This window comes from Globicephala melas, chromosome 19, assembly GCF_963455315.2.
Source record: "Globicephala melas chromosome 19, mGloMel1.2, whole genome shotgun sequence".
NCBI classification, from domain to species: domain Eukaryota; kingdom Metazoa; phylum Chordata; class Mammalia; order Artiodactyla; family Delphinidae; genus Globicephala; species Globicephala melas.
The window spans coordinates 36,257,613-36,274,889 of NC_083332.1; the positions used below are offsets into that span (position 1 = coordinate 36,257,613).

At 48.2% G+C, this 17,277-nt stretch overlaps 3 protein-coding genes across 16 annotated transcripts in view; 2 read left to right on the forward strand and 1 right to left on the reverse strand.

The window, feature by feature from the left end:
- The window catches only part of NDRG4 (NDRG family member 4), a 42,292-nt gene extending 37,400 nt beyond the window's left edge, over positions 1–4,892 (forward strand). For 4 of the 6 annotated variants that reach the window (XM_060288371.1, XM_030848066.2, XM_060288370.1 and 1 more), the window contains 5 exons: positions 110–157; positions 341–376; positions 491–542; positions 1,901–1,939; positions 2,735–4,892. In XM_060288371.1, the coding sequence (XP_060144354.1) occupies positions 110–157; positions 341–376; positions 491–542; positions 1,901–1,939; positions 2,735–2,889 (330 nt within the window). In that variant the 3' untranslated portion in view covers positions 2,890–4,892. The remainder of the gene's footprint in view (positions 1–109; positions 158–340; positions 377–490; positions 543–1,900; positions 1,940–2,734) is intronic. The other 2 variants (XM_030848067.2, XM_030848069.2) reach the window with 1 other exon arrangement.
- Positions 4,893–5,745: 853 nt separating this feature from the next.
- SETD6 (SET domain containing 6, protein lysine methyltransferase) lies at positions 5,746–10,513 on the forward strand. 4 transcript variants are annotated; one of them, XM_030848062.2, is made up of 9 exons: positions 5,746–5,885; positions 6,111–6,200; positions 6,282–6,426; positions 6,506–6,647; positions 6,774–6,968; positions 7,099–7,219; positions 8,875–9,055; positions 9,201–9,343; positions 9,490–10,512. In XM_030848062.2, exons 1-9 carry the CDS (start codon positions 5,859–5,861, stop codon positions 9,793–9,795), a joined length of 1,350 nt encoding a protein of 449 aa, XP_030703922.1. In that variant the 5' UTR covers positions 5,746–5,858; the 3' UTR covers positions 9,796–10,512. The 4 variants fall into 4 exon arrangements, with proteins under 4 accessions (XP_030703922.1, XP_060144351.1, XP_060144352.1 ...); XM_060288368.2 differs by having other exon boundaries at positions 5,751–6,200; positions 9,490–9,741; positions 9,817–10,513; XM_060288367.2 differs by having other exon boundaries at positions 5,753–6,200.
- The window catches only part of CNOT1 (CCR4-NOT transcription complex subunit 1), a 102,440-nt gene continuing 94,663 nt past the window's right edge, over positions 9,501–17,277 (reverse strand). For all 6 annotated transcript variants that reach the window (XM_030848050.2, XM_030848047.2, XM_030848051.2 and 3 more), the window contains exons 44-49: positions 16,913–17,086; positions 15,818–15,967; positions 14,967–15,147; positions 13,303–13,435; positions 12,028–12,162; positions 9,501–11,849 (exon numbers count right to left, since the gene is read on the reverse strand). In XM_030848050.2, coding sequence (XP_030703910.1) covers positions 11,771–11,849; positions 12,028–12,162; positions 13,303–13,435; positions 14,967–15,147; positions 15,818–15,967; positions 16,913–17,086 — 852 coding nt within the window. In that variant the 3' untranslated portion in view covers positions 9,501–11,770. The remainder of the gene's footprint in view (positions 11,850–12,027; positions 12,163–13,302; positions 13,436–14,966; positions 15,148–15,817; positions 15,968–16,912; positions 17,087–17,277) is intronic.

Here is a 17,277-nt window from a genome sequence, read left to right on the forward strand (position 1 = left end):
GTAGAGCCTCGCAACTCTGGGGATAGACCCTCCCTTAGCATCTGGGGCAGGGAGACGCCTGATAGCCCTCGGGCGCCTCACTCTGTTGAAGCCTGTTCCTTGTCCCCAGGTTGAGTGCAACTCCAAACTGGATCCAACCACCACGACCTTCCTGAAGGTGAGGCCCTCCTCCCCACCCTGCGCCCAGCCACAGGGAGGGGCCTGCCTGGGGGCCCAGCCAAGGCGGGAGCAGAGCAGGACGGTGTGTCTGGTCAGGGGAGCCTGTCCGGGTGTGCCAGGGACAGGCAGGGTGTGGTGTGAGGGGGCCCCTGCTCAGCTCACCCCCCTCTCTCCCCTGCAGATGGCAGATTCCGGGGGGCTCCCCCAGGTCACACAGGTGAGACTCTTGGCCCTCTCTCCGTCCCTTACCTGGCCAGGGGTTGGGGAAGCCTCCCCTCCCCCTGAATCCCAGGCAGGCAAACAAAGCACGTACCTGTCCCTCGCCCTGCAGCCCGGGAAGCTGACAGAAGCCTTCAAGTACTTCCTGCAAGGCATGGGCTACAGTAAGTATACCTCCACCCCACCCTGCCCTAGAGACTGGGGGGCAGGCAGCAAGTCGGGGCTGACGCTGTGCCTGGGGGCCTCTAGGGCATCTCCACCTAGGTTGTAATTTGATTGTCCCAGGCCAGCTTTGGGGCACTGTTCTCCTGACAGGGCTGGGCCTTTTGGGGTCGGGGACTCTTCTCCCAGCTCTGGGGCGGAGGGCCCGGGGCTGAGTCCTGCCGGGGAAGCCTGCCTAGGGGTGAGTCACTCACCCCACCCAGCGCCTGCTGGGCCTACAGCACCTGAGAAGGGCTGAGAAGATGCCGGATGGTACCAGGGGCATCAGAGGAGTGGACTTGGAGTCTGGGGACTGGGGAAGGCATGTGAGGCCATCTGGGTGTTAGGAGAGCTGAAGGCAGCCAAACTGGGGGTGGCATATCTGAAGACCCCGAGGAAAGAGGGGTGGAACTGGCTCCCTGCCCGCCCCCGACTTCCCCTCGTGCGGGGGTGAGACACTGCTCATGAGCACCACCAGCGCACATGCCCCCTTGTTGACACACGTGCATCTCCTCAGTTCCTTCCGTCTCCCCCTTGCGCCTGGCTCTCCTCCTGGAAGCAAACTTCCTCTGCCCGAATTTTTCTTCGCCCCAGACCTCAGCCTCTGGAGCTTGGGCCTTCTGGGGAGGACAGGCCTGTGGGGGAAGGCTGGGGGGCCAGCCAGGAACAGACCCCCACCCCCCCGCCCCCAGGGGACCGGGGCCCCCTGCCAGCTTGTCTGTGGAGAAGTAGGGCAGCAAGAGGCCAAGACCCACAGTGAGACCCAGCAGGGGCTCTGAGGCTGGGCGCTGAGCCCAGGAAGTGCCTGGCGGACGCTGCTGGGATGGGTGGGTGAGCGGTACTTGTCACGGGGCTGGGACCCATTCTCAGGGCCCCAGGACAAATACCACCAGGCAGCCCAAGAGCTGGGAAGGATTTGGGAGGTCATACGGGCCTCCCGCGTTCTGTCCACGGGGAGAGTGAGCCCCAGCAGAATGGAGAGGGTGCTGGCACTAGGTTATAGGCCTTAAAGGCGTTGTGGGCGTGAGCCCCCAGTGCTGCAGCCCAGGCTGGAGAATCGGGGGGTGAGACGAGCACCCCACCCTGCTCTCCCAACTCCTAGGGCCAGACTGACATCAGTCAGTGCTGTGGTTCCTTCTGTGGCCGCTGCTTCGGTGGGTGGGCAGGAGGGGGCTTCCTGAGGCTCTGGCCCTGCCCCCAGCCTGCTCTGTGCCTTCCTCTCCTCTCTGACCCATCTCGACGCCCTCATCTCACCGGACCTCCTCTTCACCCGTGTTCTGTCTCCCCAACCCTGCCCCTCTGGCTCTGTCTTCTCTCTTAGTTGCATACTTGAAGGACCGAAGGCTGAGTGGAGGAGCAGGTAGCCCCGCATCCCCTCCCCTAATGCATGGACCGCCCCCCAGCTCCCCCCCCGCCGCCACCCCAGGAGCCCCAGCTCCTTCCTCTGTGCAGTGCTGCAGCCAGGCCGCATCTTGCCATGGGAACTTCTTGTGTCCTGCTCTTCCGTGGGCTCTGTCCCATTTAGGGCTCCAGATTGGCTGGGTTTTAGATCAGCCTGCCTTCTAGGTTGCCATGGGCCCCGTGGCTTCCAACACTCTGGCAGTTGGAACCAGAACTTCTCAGAGGTGTCGGCCCTGGGGTCAGGGGCAAGCCATGCCTGAGCTGGACAGGTGGCTAGTTGAGGTCAGGAAGGTAGAATTTGCTTCCTGCAAGTCTCGCTTGTAAAACTCTGAATAAGGGCAGAAACAGGATTTAGGGCAGTCTGGGGCCATCACACCTCTTGCCCTTCTTTATAGAACTGGTCTCATTCCCCCTACCCCATCATCCTCTTGAGGGAGGCAGAGTTGAAAATAATGTCCCATCCTTGCTCCAGCTTAAGGACACCCCATTTTGGCCACAGCTCTGGCCAGCTCTTGTGAGGAGGGTCCTGCCGGCCTCCGTGGCCCCCCGCCCCTTTGGCTCACTCCCTGTCGCTGGCGTTGCATGCCTGGGGCTTGACAGAGCAAGTGTAGAGCCCTGGCTTGGGATGAGCCTCCATGCCTTCGTCGGAAGAACCGGTCTCGCTGGCCGCTTTGCTTGCGTAAATCCTTCTCCCGCCTGCCTGCGCCCGGCCCCGCCTGCTGGTCCTCACCCCCGGTGCCCTCTCTGTCTGCAGTGCCCTCGGCCAGCATGACCCGTCTCGCCCGCTCTCGAACCTCGTCCCTCACCAGTGCCAGCTCGGTGGACGGCAGCCGCCCGCAGGCCTGCACCCACTCAGAGAGCAGTGAGGGGCTGGGCCAGGTCAACCACACCATGGAGGTGTCCTGTTGAAGCCCTTGGTCCCACGAAGATGCTCACCTGCCCCCCAACCTGCATCGACGTCCCACTGCCATCCTTGTGCAGCTCATTTCCCCTTTAGTTTATTTTTGCGAGGGCGAAGGGGAGGAAATGGGGTTACTTTTCTTTTGTTTAAAAAGGTGAGGGGATCCGTCCTAGATGCTGCAGTGGAACAGTCTCCAGATGGTTTGAGGGGCTCACTCCTCCCCTCCCCCCCTCCCCCCTCACCTCATTAACTTGGCTGACTTAGACCCTCTCTTCCAGTTTTCCAAGGCCCAGGCACAGTCAGGGCAGGGCTCCAGGGAAGAAGGAGATTAGCTAAGGGAAGACTTTGAGTCCTTCTCTGGCCAGGATCCAGGATAATATGCTGGATTAAAGAAAGCATGGGTTGACCCCCTCAAGCAGGCAGGTTTGAAGGTGGGATGGGGTTTTGAGACGGTAGGTGCTGGGACAGCAGGAACAGGGTCCAGCTCAGGCACTGGCATGAGAACCAGGAGACAGCAGCAGGGAGCACTCAGAGGCAGGAGCCCTGGAGCTCTGCAGGCCCCTTTCCCACCCCCGAGCCCCACCATCAAGCACATCTGTTTCTGATTTTAGCACCCGTGACAATCATCTGAACAGTAGCCACAAGGGGGCGCTTCAACCAGACAGCAGTTTTCCTGGTGCTCTGTGGGTGGGCCTGGTGCTGTAGGGCCAGGCAGGTAGGGGCTGAAAGGGGTTTCTCTGCCCAAGGAAGACAGAACACAGAGGACCTTGAGGGCAGGGACCCCACAGACTGTCCCAGCCCACAGTCTGCCGCCTCCTGGCCCTGTCCCGTTTCTGAGCCAAGGCCCTGAGGCAGAAAGTCACCTGGTCCTCTGCCTCTAGGGAGCTGACTAGGGCTGAGGTTAAAGGCTGGGGTAGCCTTTGAGTGTTGGGTACGCCTCTGAGAACTTCGTGGTGACTGCCTTTGGAAGCCAGCAGGCAGTGGTGGCTCAGAGTTCCTATAGAGTTCCCCCAGAGACCCCCTTTTCACCCCTAGGTTCCATGGAGGACAACTTAATCAGCAGCAGCATGGCCAAGGCCACTGGAAGCATTTCTAGGGAGAGTTCTAGTCAAGCTATGCCAATGTTTCACGTAGGCATCACTGAGAGAGTTCATTTGGAGAAAACTGGCCCAAGATAGCAGGACTTGGCAGTCCCAAATCACCATCCTAGCCATTTGGAGTAGGCTCAGGCTGGGGCTTGCTGGGTCCTGGGGTGGGAGGTAACGTTTCCTGAAATGAACAAGGGCCAGGCAGAGGAGGAAGGCTCCCCACACACCCCAGCCCCTTCCAGCCAGCTGAAGCCCAGGGCTGTGCCATATACTTCCTGTTCATCCACCTTACTGGGTAGAATCTCCTGACCTAGGAACCAGAAGCCATTTGTCTCTGAGCCTAAATCAGTTGCCACAAGCCCTCAAATGAGTAAAACAGAGAAGAGGGGAGAGCAATGAAAAATGCAGGGCTGTGGAGGGTGGGTGGGTGTGTGTGGGGCTGAGGGGACACCTGCATCCACATTTCCTTGGCACACATCACCCCCTTCTGTCATCTTAAGCCATTATAGAGCCCAGTGGAGTGTCTGTTAGTTCTATTCACTCACGTGCTTCCTTTGAATATAGAATGTGACTGTTTGAAAAGCCGGTAGAATTAATCCCTTTTACTGTAGATAGCGCTGTGAATCTTGGATTTTTTTTCCCGTGTTCTTTCAGATGAGATCTATAAATATCTATACATTATATATATATGTATATTGGGTACTCCGGCGTGTGGCTTTCCATCGGAGGTTGTCTTCTTTGGTCAAAGTGAACTATTAATGGAATTTGTTATTTTCTTCTCTGTACAAAGTGAAGAGCCTACTTTTGTGTATTCTGGTGCCTGATGTCATGAGACTTTGAGATGACAAAATGTAAAACAAAAACCCTTGTCAACGTAGAAAGAGTTAACTGTGCTGAAAAACTAATAAAGAAACTAAGAAGAATTTGAGTATGGTGATGCCATGCCCATCATGAGAAGCTTTGGAAGAGACAATGTTTAAACTGGTGAGGCTGGTGCTTCTTGGGTTTAGGTGGGTTTGACCGTTCAGAGTGAAGACAGGCATTTCCATCTATCTCTGTATTTCCATATCTTGTCACATCATCTTACCAATCCTTACATTAATTCCATAGGGTAGATACTAATTATCTTAGTTTCACAGTTGAGGAAACTGAATTTGCCTTAATAAGAGGCCAAGCTGGGAGGTGGCCTTGACAGTATTTGACTTCAAAACCCAGACCTGTAACTTTTATATTCGTTGCCTCATTTTCTTAAATTTAACGGCATGCTATTTCCCCATGTTTAACCACCATTTCTGATTCATTTACTCAGCCATTTATCCAATAAATAGATACTGAGTTCTTGCTGTGTGTCAGCAACTAAAGCAGCAAGTAAATAAAAATAAGCCCCTCCATGTGCTACCAGACGATGAAAAACTGAGCGGGTGTATTGTATCAATAGTTCTGGGAGTCCTGACCACACAACTCCGAAACACCTGCACAAACTGCTCTAATTGCGCACCCAGCCGGCCTCCAGCGAGGCCTTCCCTTCTCATCCAGAAATGGGATTTTGCACTTCAACCGGACTTCTACCCCCAGGGGTTTCAGCTGTCACAGACCAAGACTGGGAAGGGTTGTGCCTGGCTCAGACCAGGCTCAAGGCGGCAAGGGGACACATCTTCCTGCACCCGGCGGTTTCTTAACCCAAGTGGGGACACCCGGCCTCAAGGATGTTTTCAGCAGGGGTTGTACGACCAGGTGCAAACCCTCACTCTTCTTCCGCGTGGAAGTCGAAACGAACATCACGTGGTTCCGGGGCGGGAACATAGGCCCCGCCCCTGAGAGTCCTGCCCCCAGACGCCGGAAGCGCCTGCGCGGGGCTGCGGAGTCGCGGGGCTCCGCGCCCTTGGACCATGGCGACCCAGGCGAAGCGCCGGCGGGTGAGTTGTGGCGGCAGACGCAGGAGTACCCCTCTCCGCCGCGCCTCGCCGCTTCCCCGTCCGCAGCGCCGTCCCGCACGCGGCTGCGCGGCCTGCCGCGGGTCATTTGCCGCACTCCACATCCCCTCCCCCAACCCCGGCCCTTCCTCCGCGCGCGCCGCCGTCTTCTCCGCCCCCAGCGAGCTCTTCCGGGCGGGGCAACGCCACTGCGCTTGCTTATCTCAGGTGGCAGGGCTTGCGGGCAGCGAGGACCCGGCCCCGGTGGCCAGCTTCCTGAGCTGGTGCCGGCGGGTAGGACTGGAGCTGAGTCCCAAGGTGAGTGGGGGGCGGGGTGGAGGCGGGCGCGGCGGGGAAGCGGGCGCGGTGTAGCTCTGACCGGCCGCTCTCCCTGCTCAGGTGGCGGTGAGCCGGCAGGGCACGGTGGCCGGCTACGGCATGGTGGCCCGGGAGAGCGTGCAGCCCGGGGAGCTGCTGTTCGCGGTGCCGCGGGCCGCACTTCTGTCGCAGCACACCTGCTCAATCAGCGGCCTGCTGGAGCGAGGTGGTTACGCCGGCGGGGGTGGGACGCCGAGGCGGGCCTGCGGGGCCGGCCGGGGCCCTAACCTCTTCGTCTCCCTCAGAGCGAGGCGCGCTGCAGAGCCAGTCGGGATGGGTGCCGCTGCTGCTGGCGCTGCTGCACGAGCTGCAGGCCCCGGCCTCGCCCTGGAGCCCCTACTTTGCGCTGTGGCCCGAGCTGGGCCGCTTGGAGCACCCCATGTTCTGGTGAGAGCCGTAGGAGGGGCAGCACCGTAGGTAGCCTGGCTCGAACCGCCCTGCCCTTGGGACACGGGTTCCAAGCGCTAGTCTCGGTAGGTGGTGTGAAGAACCTGGGTGGGGGTGTCACTGCAGGCCAGAGGAGGAGCGCCGGCGATTGCTGCAGGGCACCGGCGTACCCGAGGCTGTGGAGAAGGATTTGGCCAACATCCGCAGCGAGTATTATTCCATCGTGCTGCCCTTCATGGAAGCCCACCCCGATCTTTTCAGCCCCAGGGTTCGCTCTCTGGAACTCTACCGCCAGCTCGTGGCTCTTGTGATGGCCTACAGGTCAGTGAGCGGAGCCTTAAAAAGGACCCTTTTTTTTAGAACTCTATTGAGGGACTAGAAGGGAAAGAACAGTGAACCCCACTCGTCTCTCACCCTGCACTGGGCTTTAGCAAAGTTCTCTCTGTGGCAGCTTTCAGGAACCACTGGAGGAAGAGGATGATGAAAAGGAGCCAAACTCCCCTTTGATGGTGCCTGCTGCAGACGTACTAAACCACTTAGCCAATCACAATGCCAATCTAGAATACTCTCCAGTGAGTGGATCTGTCCCAGTTCTTGTTCTTATGTGCTTGGATGATTGGGCATGTGATTCAAACCGGTGTGTTATTTATGCTGGCCTGGCAGTTGAGCTAAACACTCCATTCTCCTCATACTAAAAATGTGTAGGTGGAATTATCTTCTCCTGTGTGTACTTCGCGTATTCCACTGAAATCGCCTGAACTGAAAACATCTCAAAACCTTACAAGAAGGCTGGGGTTAATCCTCTGATAAACCTTGCACCCTCACTGATTTGGTTCTATAGGTTGGTTGTTCTGTGCAGTGCTAGTGAGCCAAGATTGTTTCCGGGCCCTGTGGACAGCAATCTGGAACAGCCATAGTGTCAATACTTTTCACAAGAGGGGATGTTCATAAGACCGGTTTAAGATGATACCAAGGCTGTGTTTGTATCAATTCTATTTGCTAAGTGGAAAGTTGCAAAAAAAGATCTAAGTTTATGGGATTAAAAATTAGGAAATGGCTGTTTAAAATAAATTTATTTTTGGCTGTGTTGGGTCTGTTGCTGCATGCAGGCTTTCTCTAGTTGCAGCATGCGGGAGGCTACTGTTCGTTGTGGTGTGTGGGCGTCTCATTGCGGAAGATGGGCTCTAGGCACACGGGCTCAGTAGTTGTGGTGCACGGGCTTAGTTGCTCCGTGGCATGTAGGATCTTCCTGGACCAGGGATCGAACCCGTGTCCCCTGCATTGGCAGGCAGATTCTTAACCACTGTGCCACCAGGGAAGTCCCTGGCTATTACTTTTAAAAGCTTGTGTCCATTTGCTGTTCCTACTTTGATCTTGGTTTTTTGCGTTTTGTTTCTGATTTTTTGCCACACTGCACAGAGCCTAGTTCCCCCCGCCCAGGGATTGAACCTGGGCCCCAGCAGTCTTAACCACTGGACTGCAAGGGAAGTGCCTAATTCTTCATTTTTGTAAAGCTAGCAACTTTTTGGGGGGGCTGTGTCGGGTCTTAGTTGTGTCACGCACGCTCTTTGTTGCTATGCACAGGCTTCTCTCTAGTTGTGGTGTGCGGGCTTTGTTGCCCCGTGGCATGTGGGATCTTAGTTCCCTCACCAGGGATTGAACCTGCGTCCCCTGCATTGGAAGGCGGATTCTTAACCACTGGACCACCAGAGAAGTCTCCAAAGCTAGCAACTTTTTTTTCTTTTTTGCGGTACGCGGGCCTCTCACTGTTGTGGCCTCTCACTGCTGTGGCCTCTCCCGCCGCGGAGCACAGGCTCCGGATGCGCAGGCTCAGCGGCCATGGCTCACGAGCCCAGCCGCTCCGCGGCACACGGGATCCTCCCGGACCAGGGCACGAAACCCGTGTCCCCTGCATTGGTAGGCAGACTCTCAACCACTGTGCCACCAGGGAAGCCAGCTAGCAACTTTTTAAGTGTTTGTGAGATGACTGAGCAAAGATTACCTACTAAACCATGGGGATGACCTTTGACCTTTAAGTCTCACCACTTTTATTCTACAGTACAGGATCTTAACAAGAACTAAAGGTAGAATGTTGGTAGGTATAGTGTCAGTCCCACCATCACTGAACTATACCTGCTGGAGGGAACTGTACCCTCCTAGGAGGGAAGTAATCTTCATGAGGCTGGCCTGGGAAGGGCCTGGCCCCAGCTTCTCCCTTCCACCCCAGAATTGTCTTCGGATGGTGGCCACTCAGCCCATTCCTAAAGGCCATGAGATTTTCAACACTTATGGGCAAATGGCTAACTGGCAGTTGATTCACATGTATGGCTTTACTGAACCGTATCCTGACAACACGGATGACACGGCTGACATTCAGATGGTGACGGTTCGTGAAGCAGCGTTACAGGGTGAGTGATTAAACCTTGGACACTGGTGTATGTCTCCATCCCTGCCCCAGGTGCTCTGCCAATAGTAGTTGTTCCCTTTTTGTAGACTAAGGAGAAATGAGCTCTTGGGTATACTGACTTTCACACCAGTACTTTCTGTCTACAGGAACAAAAGTTGAAGCTGAAAGGCTCCTACTGTATGAACGCTGGGATTTCTTATGCAAACTGGAGATGGTAGGGGAAGAGGGAGCCTTTGTGATTGGGCGGGAAGAAGTGCTGACAGAAGAGGAACTGGCCATGACACTCAAGGTAAATGCTCAAAATAAGTATTTTAGATCTAGGTGCGAGGAAAGGTGGCATGGATGGAGAGGACACTTAAATGCTGTCACGGCAGGTTGGCTTCTCTAAATCAATTTCGGAAATACCCAAGTAAAGGGCCCCATGGTTGCTTCTAGGTACTGTGCATGCCTGCTGAGGAGTTCAGAGAATTTAAAGACCAGGATGGATGGGGAGATGATAAAAGGGAAGAGGACAGCCTGACAATCACAAATATCCCCAAACTCAAAGCATCATGGAGACAGCTTCTTCGGGACAGTGTTTTATTGACCCTGCAAACTTATGCCACAGACTTAAAAACTGAGCAAGATTTACTCAGTAGTAAGGAGGTCTACGCCACACTCAGCTGGAGGGAACAGCAAGCCTTACAGGTTCGTTATGGTCAGAAGATGATCTTACACCAATTGTTGGAACTGACTAACTAGCAGGTTCCCTTTTTCCTGAAGGAATGTCCAGGAGAAGAACTTTCTGCTAAGCTGGTACACATTGATGCTTGAAAAGAAGGATAATTTGGACCTTTTGTTTTGCATTTCATACTAAATACCAAAAGGAAAAGTAACAAAACTGTTGTCTAGGATGAATTCCAAGGTAAGAGTGACATGCTGAAGGATTTGGGAACAGTAGATGTGGGAACTGCTGCTTATTGTTATGAACACTAATAAATTTTGTAGCTGTTTGGTTCTCAGCTTGATCCAAAGTTAGCAGAAATGTGATAGTGATTAACATTTTGTTGTAGTCTGGCATTTAATAACATGGACTTTGAAAGTAGACCTGGTTCAAATCCAGGTCTATTTTGAACAAGTCACTTTCCCTTAGTTAACAACTGTTTCCTGTTGGAAGATTTAATAAGCTGTGTCACTGGGACTCTGAGCAATTGTTTAAATTCCTTAAGCAGCCTAGATGGCACAACTCACCCTTAAGAGACACCAATGACATTCAAGTCCCCATGTAAGATTTCTATTTAATCTTGAACCTTTTTGTCCTCTCTGGGCATAAAACTTGACAGTCATGAAAGGTAAGGTATATATTAGGTAAGTTTTAAATACATACCTACTCCTTTTCTTTTAGAAATTATATCTAACGTTGTAAAGCAATTATACTCCAATAAAGATGTTAATACTGAAACACCATGAGGGTAAAGGACGTTTTTAAATGGGCATTTTGAAACTGTTTAATCATAGAAACCTGCTCCAATAATTTTTCACTGTTGGAAAGGAAAAGGCAAACAACACTACACAAAAATCACTTCCTTGTTTAAAGATGCCAGATTGGTAGTGGGAAAACCTACCATTCAGCAAAAGTTGGTGTTCCCCAGTGGCCCCAATGGGAAGGCTGCGTGGTCCACTTTCCTCCTCACCACCAGCACTGGCCGCTACTGAGAAAGGCACAGTGGACTCGTGTGTGTGTCATGACTTTAATGTTCGACTACAGTATGCATACACATACAAGAAGTAGGGAAGCTAAAGCCCAGGAACTAGGAAGGCTACAAAATACAACACATGGACCAATACATTTACAAAACATTCAAAATCCTTACAAAAGGGGCTGTATTGGTCCTTTTGACTTTGTTGTTCAGCTTAGTCTGTATGGCCATTCATTGGGATAATGGGGAAGGGCAATTCATAATATTTGGTTCCTTTCCGCACAGTTTACAAGTTACCAGGAGAGAGATGGGGGAACTTTAGGCCTGGTTTGGCTTCCCTTTATAAAAAGAAGTGTCTCACAGGGCCCAAGGGGATGTGTTCTCCAGCAGAAAAGAGAAAATGGTGCTCTGCCAACAGCCAGCTTTAGATTTGGGGAAGAGGCAAAATAAAAATCCACGGGATCTCGATTGTGAACTCTTCCCATGTTTCCTGGCATACCAAATTCTACACATCCACATTTTTTAACAACTTTGTGATTTTCAAGGTCCCCATCCGTATTTTAAAAAAATAAGTCACATAGTATTTAAACTGGCTTTCCTGCTATTCTTTGGGACACCAGGAATGTCAGATGACATGGAGCTATGCCCAACCCCCGCCCCAACAAGTGCACGGCATCAGCAGCCTCTTCAATTTATAAGCTGGGAAGTAGGTACCACCAGTTTATCTACTTGCCTTGGACACATTTTGCACAAACCCAAGAAGTTCCAGACAAAGGTTTTCTCTTTCATATATTTACACAAGTTCAAAATGATATTCACAGCATCTTCTAAATGTTGGCCAGGAGTCCAAAAAATGCATTTAAATTTGGAACGTGTCCAAGTAGACAGGAAGCTGACCCAAACAGTAATTGGGGCAGATACCCGAGACCAAAGGGCCGGAAAAGTCAGGAAAAGCTGAAAGGATCTTCAGCCAGTTTATGAACTTGGTACAGTGGGACCTCCAGGCTGACAAATTTACAACAGAGATGTGGTTCCATCTAACTGGCACCTGTCCCTTCCATTACTTGCTGAGCCTGCTTTTGTCCCATGCAGCACTGTGCGACAGACTGGAATAACCTGAAGAATGGAGACAGTTAACAAGTTTGTGAGAAAACTTCAGGCCTGACTAAAACCTTGTGTCTTATTAATTTTGGTTACTATGACCTTCTTAATCACCCACCCAAGCTGGAGCCATCAAATGATTCTCATTCTTCTGTCTTAAGAATGTAACAATTTAAAAATTACTTTAACTCACTTTTCAATTTCTGGGGCACAGTGTACAAACTCGTGGTTCCAGAACTTAAACGCTGGATTTTTAATCAGCTCAATGAAGGTAATAAGAAGACCCCAAGGATGTGGCCTATTTACAATCAACCGTTCCAAAAGAACCCTGGAGAAGGGAAGAAAAAGTTAGTCAATGCACAGAAACATACAAATTCACGACCACTTCTCCATTTGTCTTTTTTCCTAACACTTTTTCCCTGATTATTACACTACATGCAAAAATGGTTAGCTTTACAAAAGGCAGGTGGATTAAGTCTTTTCTATAGAATGGTTAAATGGATTCTAGAATTACATAACAAACGTGGGTCTGAATCCCTCCTCTTCCCATTACTGAGCCTACAAGACTAAGTTAAGGTAAAGGATAGATAATAGATTACATGACACAGAGAAGATAATCGCTTAAAGAATACATACTCAATGAAAGTAAATAGGAAATAAGAATTTTACTATTAGTAGTACATATGTAAATTGGGTGGGATAATTCTTCACATCCCCTGATCTAACCAATTTTACTTCTAAATTTACCCTAAGGATGTAATAAAGCACAAGAACAAAGATTTAAGTCCGAGGAAGTTCACTAAAGCTTTATATAGTCCACAAAATAGGACTTTTACCGTCTAAACGTCTAATAATAAAACGCTAGTTAATTTTTAGTATATAAACCTAAGGAATACTAATGCTCAGAAACTACTATTAGGTGAAGGGGCAAGTTTAACAAGTCTGGTCCAGTTTTTTAAGTTTGTGTATATCTCTCTCACTAGGATGTACCCATTTCCTGATCTCCAATGCTGTACATAGTCCAAGCAATCTGCAACAGATTCCTAACTATTGTTAGTAGAACACACATATGATCCTGTTATTTCTCCTGCTTAAAACCTTCCAACCCAGAGGTAATGACAAGTCTAAGTTCTTTAACATGGCCTTTAAAAGGCCTGGGTGTTTCAGGACTGGTTAAATATGCTAACCCCACCACCTGAGAAAAACTCCTGATCTATCAAAATGCTGTGCCTTTTGTCGAAAACTTTTTGTTTCAGCAGTGATTAATAATTCTCTACTTGTGATTTTTTTTGCATCCATCAGACTAATTATCAGGAGGGCAGAACCATGCCCATTTCGTTCACAACTATTTAACACATTTAAGATGCTCAGTGAACATGGAATGCATAGGGAAAAAAACACTCAGAATTCGTAATAAAGGGGAAGAGGCTCCATTCAGAACCCTCTGAAAAACAGACCTCTCTCTTACCTTGTGATCTGTTCTTGGATAGCTTCAGTGTTGGCCTCTGCAAAAAGGTAGAGCATGGTGCAGCTGAAGTAGTGAGTGTGGCTATTTGGGTACCGCAGCTGATTTGCAATTGCATTCAAGAAGAGATACCGACCTAGATATTAAGAAAACCCAGCTTAGCGAGAATTTGCTCTGAAAGGCCAATGTGAGAAGACAAATCACATTCTGACTGGATGGATTTGCATTTCTGATATAGGTTCTCAAATTATCCTTTGGTTTCAGCCAGCGGTGCTCAGGGCCCTAGAGTTCATTTCTGTGGGTTTTATTTCACTATTTTTCACATTAAAAAAATTGTAGTTAAATTAGTCTATTTAAAAATAAGAGACTTACTGCATATTAATATAACCTGTTAATAAAAAATTTAAGTATTTCCTCCCAAGAAACTTAAGAGAAGAATGTCACTGTTTCACATTCTGCTGGATTCTCATTTCTGCCCTTATGTTCAATCTGTTCCAGTATGGTTATTTCATGTGGCCTCTGGAAACAGTCACTGTACACTTGTGACAACATGAGTGTGAAAAAAAGCAAATGTCTTTTTATTATTAAAATAGTTTTAACCACACAGCCCTTTTTCTTTTTTAAAAAATATTTATTATATATTTATTTTGGCTGCACTGGGCCTTAGTTGCGGCATGCATGCGGGATCTAGTTCCCCAACCCAGGATCAAACCAGGGCCCCCTGCATTGGAAGCGTGGAGTCTTACCCACTGGACCACCAAGGAAGTCCCTCACGACCCTTCTGTAAGGGTCTTGGGGATAATCCACTAAGGGTTCCCAGACTATACTTGGAGAAATGCTAGTTTAAACTTTATTGGAATAAGTATTAATTGGATTTGGTTGTCTCCCTCTGCTTGATATTACTGAGGTTTGTAAGGCCATCACAGTGAGCTTTAACACTAAAAGGCTATCCACTTTTTTTGTTGGGCTCTGGACATAATGGAATTCATTTGTGTTAAATCTTGATTTTAAGCTGCCTCAAACCCCCTCCTACAAATAGGCAAGTAGTATATACTCAAAATTAGCCTCTCAAAAATCCATAGTGAAGTTAAAAAAAGTAGGCATCCTCCTAAAGTGTATGCGTGTTAGGCTGAGCAGCACTATATCGTTGGTCACCATCTACTATACAGAACACCAAAATTGGTAGTTCAACCGAGCAAGATGCAAACCTACAACAGGATTATACTGTGAACTTTTTTGCAGAGCAGGTAGGGGAAGTTCTATTCATTAATCTTTACACATTTAATATTTAACATATTGCCTGGCAAAGAGCATCAGTAAATGTTGGGATAAAAGGCAGGCTAACAAAAAAAGTAACATAAGCCTATTTTTAAAGAGAGGCTAGTAAAAAGAACATGTTTATTTTCACACTAAAAAAGAAAAATGCTACAATCATACATACTGAAATATTAACTGATGTGGTAAGGATTCTGGATGATTTTTTTCCTTTATGCTTTGCTGTGTCTTCTGCATTGAGCAAATACTATCGAATTCAAGATAAAATAACCAGCCAGACCCATAACCATATTGACAGAACATTCTCTATTGTGGCTTAAAGTATTTTTGGGACCAGACTGTGACAAAAAGTGCACAAATCTTGACTCTGAGAACTAGCTGGCTTCACTCACCTTCAGTGTCCAAGTCCACAGCCAGGTTCTGGAAGATGTCCATGTGAGCAGAGTGGGTGATCGTGCTCATTGAAGGTGTGCTGCCCTTGTTGTGGATGTGTGCAATTGCCTGAGTCCCTACATAGAGCACCAGTGCATTAATGAGCTGGAGGTTGTAGCGATTACCAGGCTCATTGGATACCTAAATGAACAAAACAGAAAGCTCCTGACTTACTGTCACAGAGGACTTAGGCATCGGATTTAGGCACCAATATTTCTAAGAACCCTTTTTATGCCTTTCATAGAAAAGCTGAACTGTTCCCAATATCCTCTGTGACTTAAATTTTAGAAATCTGCTTGAATTTGTGAGGTTATTTAACAAATACACACTTGCACAAGGGTAGTTGTGTCAACAGAAATGGGATTTCCCTTGGGAAACCAAAGCTTTGACAGTTACCAGCACAAAAATAAAGTTTATAAAGTCAAAATTTGCACTATCTCACTTATAAAAAAGATTTGGAGAGGGGAAAAACGTGGTTTCTTGGTATGGAAAAATAATACAGCCTCAATCAATTTGTATACAGCAAATTGAACCAGAATCCATTTACTTAGAAGAGTCTTGGAGCAGGGGATGGTTATCAGCAATCTTTTCTTACAGAAAACCAGTCCATTCCCTGGCTGCCTCTTCCAAGGCTATATAGCTTGTCACTGGTAAAATGTATAATCCAGTTAATCTCATCCAACCATTAAAAATGACAATGTGCTTTAAAACCTTTAAAGCAGGTTGAAAAGACTAACTTACAAGAGACCATGCATAGGACTGTGTGTACAAAGTGAAAGACACAACCAAGAGTTTAAGTCAAACCACTAACCTGTAGGTTGCTCCGCAGATCAGACAGAAAAGTGACAGGTGATCGAGTTTTAAGATAGGAATCCAAATCCTTTTTGAACTGGGGTGGCATCACCCCAGTAAAATTGGTGAGAATCCGGGGTGCAATGTTAATTTCACTCAACATATCCACCTGCCACAAACAAATACAAGAATCATAATCAGAAGCATCTGTAGGCCTTAACAGCAAACTGTATCTATGCTAGAAAGTAGCTGGATTGTTTTTCTAAAGTTATACACTTTACATCTTGAAGAGTAATCAATATTTTAAGAAATTTTTATTGAAGTACAGCACAATGTTGTGTTAATTTCTGCTGTACAGCAAAGTGTTATTACTCATCTTTAATTAGAAGAAATAGATTCTTCTAATTAAAGGTACCCATATACAAAATGATAGTAATCTCTCATTCTATACTATTTTCTCATTCTTAAAATAAGGCATGATAGGTACCTTTTGTAGAGAAGTCTAGTTGATACCACTAATTGTGTTTTTCCTGGAATTCGATTTCAAAACAAGAGTACAGAATGAGATTCCTTGCTCACCAAGAGCCCTAGTCTTTGAAAAGATGCCCCAAGCTGAACAAGACATTGTACTTGCTACTTTAAAAAAAAATGCATGTGAAAAGATTAAAAAAACATACATAAAAATTACAATAGCCATGTCAGGGTGGTATGATTTTTAAAACAGTCCCTTCTCTCCTGATAATTTAAACAAAACACAAGTACACAAATCCAAAACACCTGTGAAATATGACATTACAAGTGTCTATTCTGCAGTTCGGTGCCACTGGGGCCACCCAGCAAATGACTGGCCCAATACCTAGGTTGAGGTTCTGTAAATATAGCTAAATTTAATATCAAAACTGAAAACAGCAACTAGACAAATACTGTGAATCAATATTCAGCAGCAGTATCATACTTTATCAGGCTTAATAACATGACAGCTTCCCCCAAAGAGCATCCTTACCCAACAACTTGTAGGTGTGTGTGCTGGGGACAGCAAATACCCCACTTACTAGAGAAAGGACTAAAATACTAAGATGTAACTTGCTTTTCCTTGAACTGTTTAGAACTTTACCTTCAGATTAGGAGTGAATGGGTCTGGGAGCCTCATGTTTCTTGGAAAGGCACTCAGAATCAGATTTCTTAGCTGGATACAATTAGGTGGGATCACGTCACAGAATCCATAATGGTAATCACAAAGGAACTCAGGGAAATCATGCAAAAGAACCAGCAGCACTCTTAAAGTGCCCTATATTTTAAAAACAAGAAAAACATTGGCTGTTTCTACATTAAGTAAGAAAATGGGAGTAGCATTTTTACTATTATGAATTTGAAGTAAAAAAAAAAAAGTTTTCTTTTTAAGTGTAAATGTAAAAGCCAGAATTAATGGCTTCTTGGGCAGGAGGCAGGCACGTGCAAAACAGAATGCAATTTGAGATG

Bases quoted from the DNA above. Each gene is read 5' to 3' on its own strand.
- SETD6 (XM_060288367.2), top strand. From the start codon at position 5,859: ATGGCGACCCAGGCGAAGCGCCGGCGGGTGAGTTGTGGCGGCAGACGC. The intron at 6,427-6,505 runs GTGGTTACGCCG...CGTCTCCCTCAG, and splicing joins CAGCGGCCTGCTGGAGCGAG to AGCGAGGCGCGCTGCAGAGC. The intron at 9,056-9,200 runs GTGAGTGATTAA...TTCTGTCTACAG, and splicing joins TCGTGAAGCAGCGTTACAGG to GAACAAAAGTTGAAGCTGAA.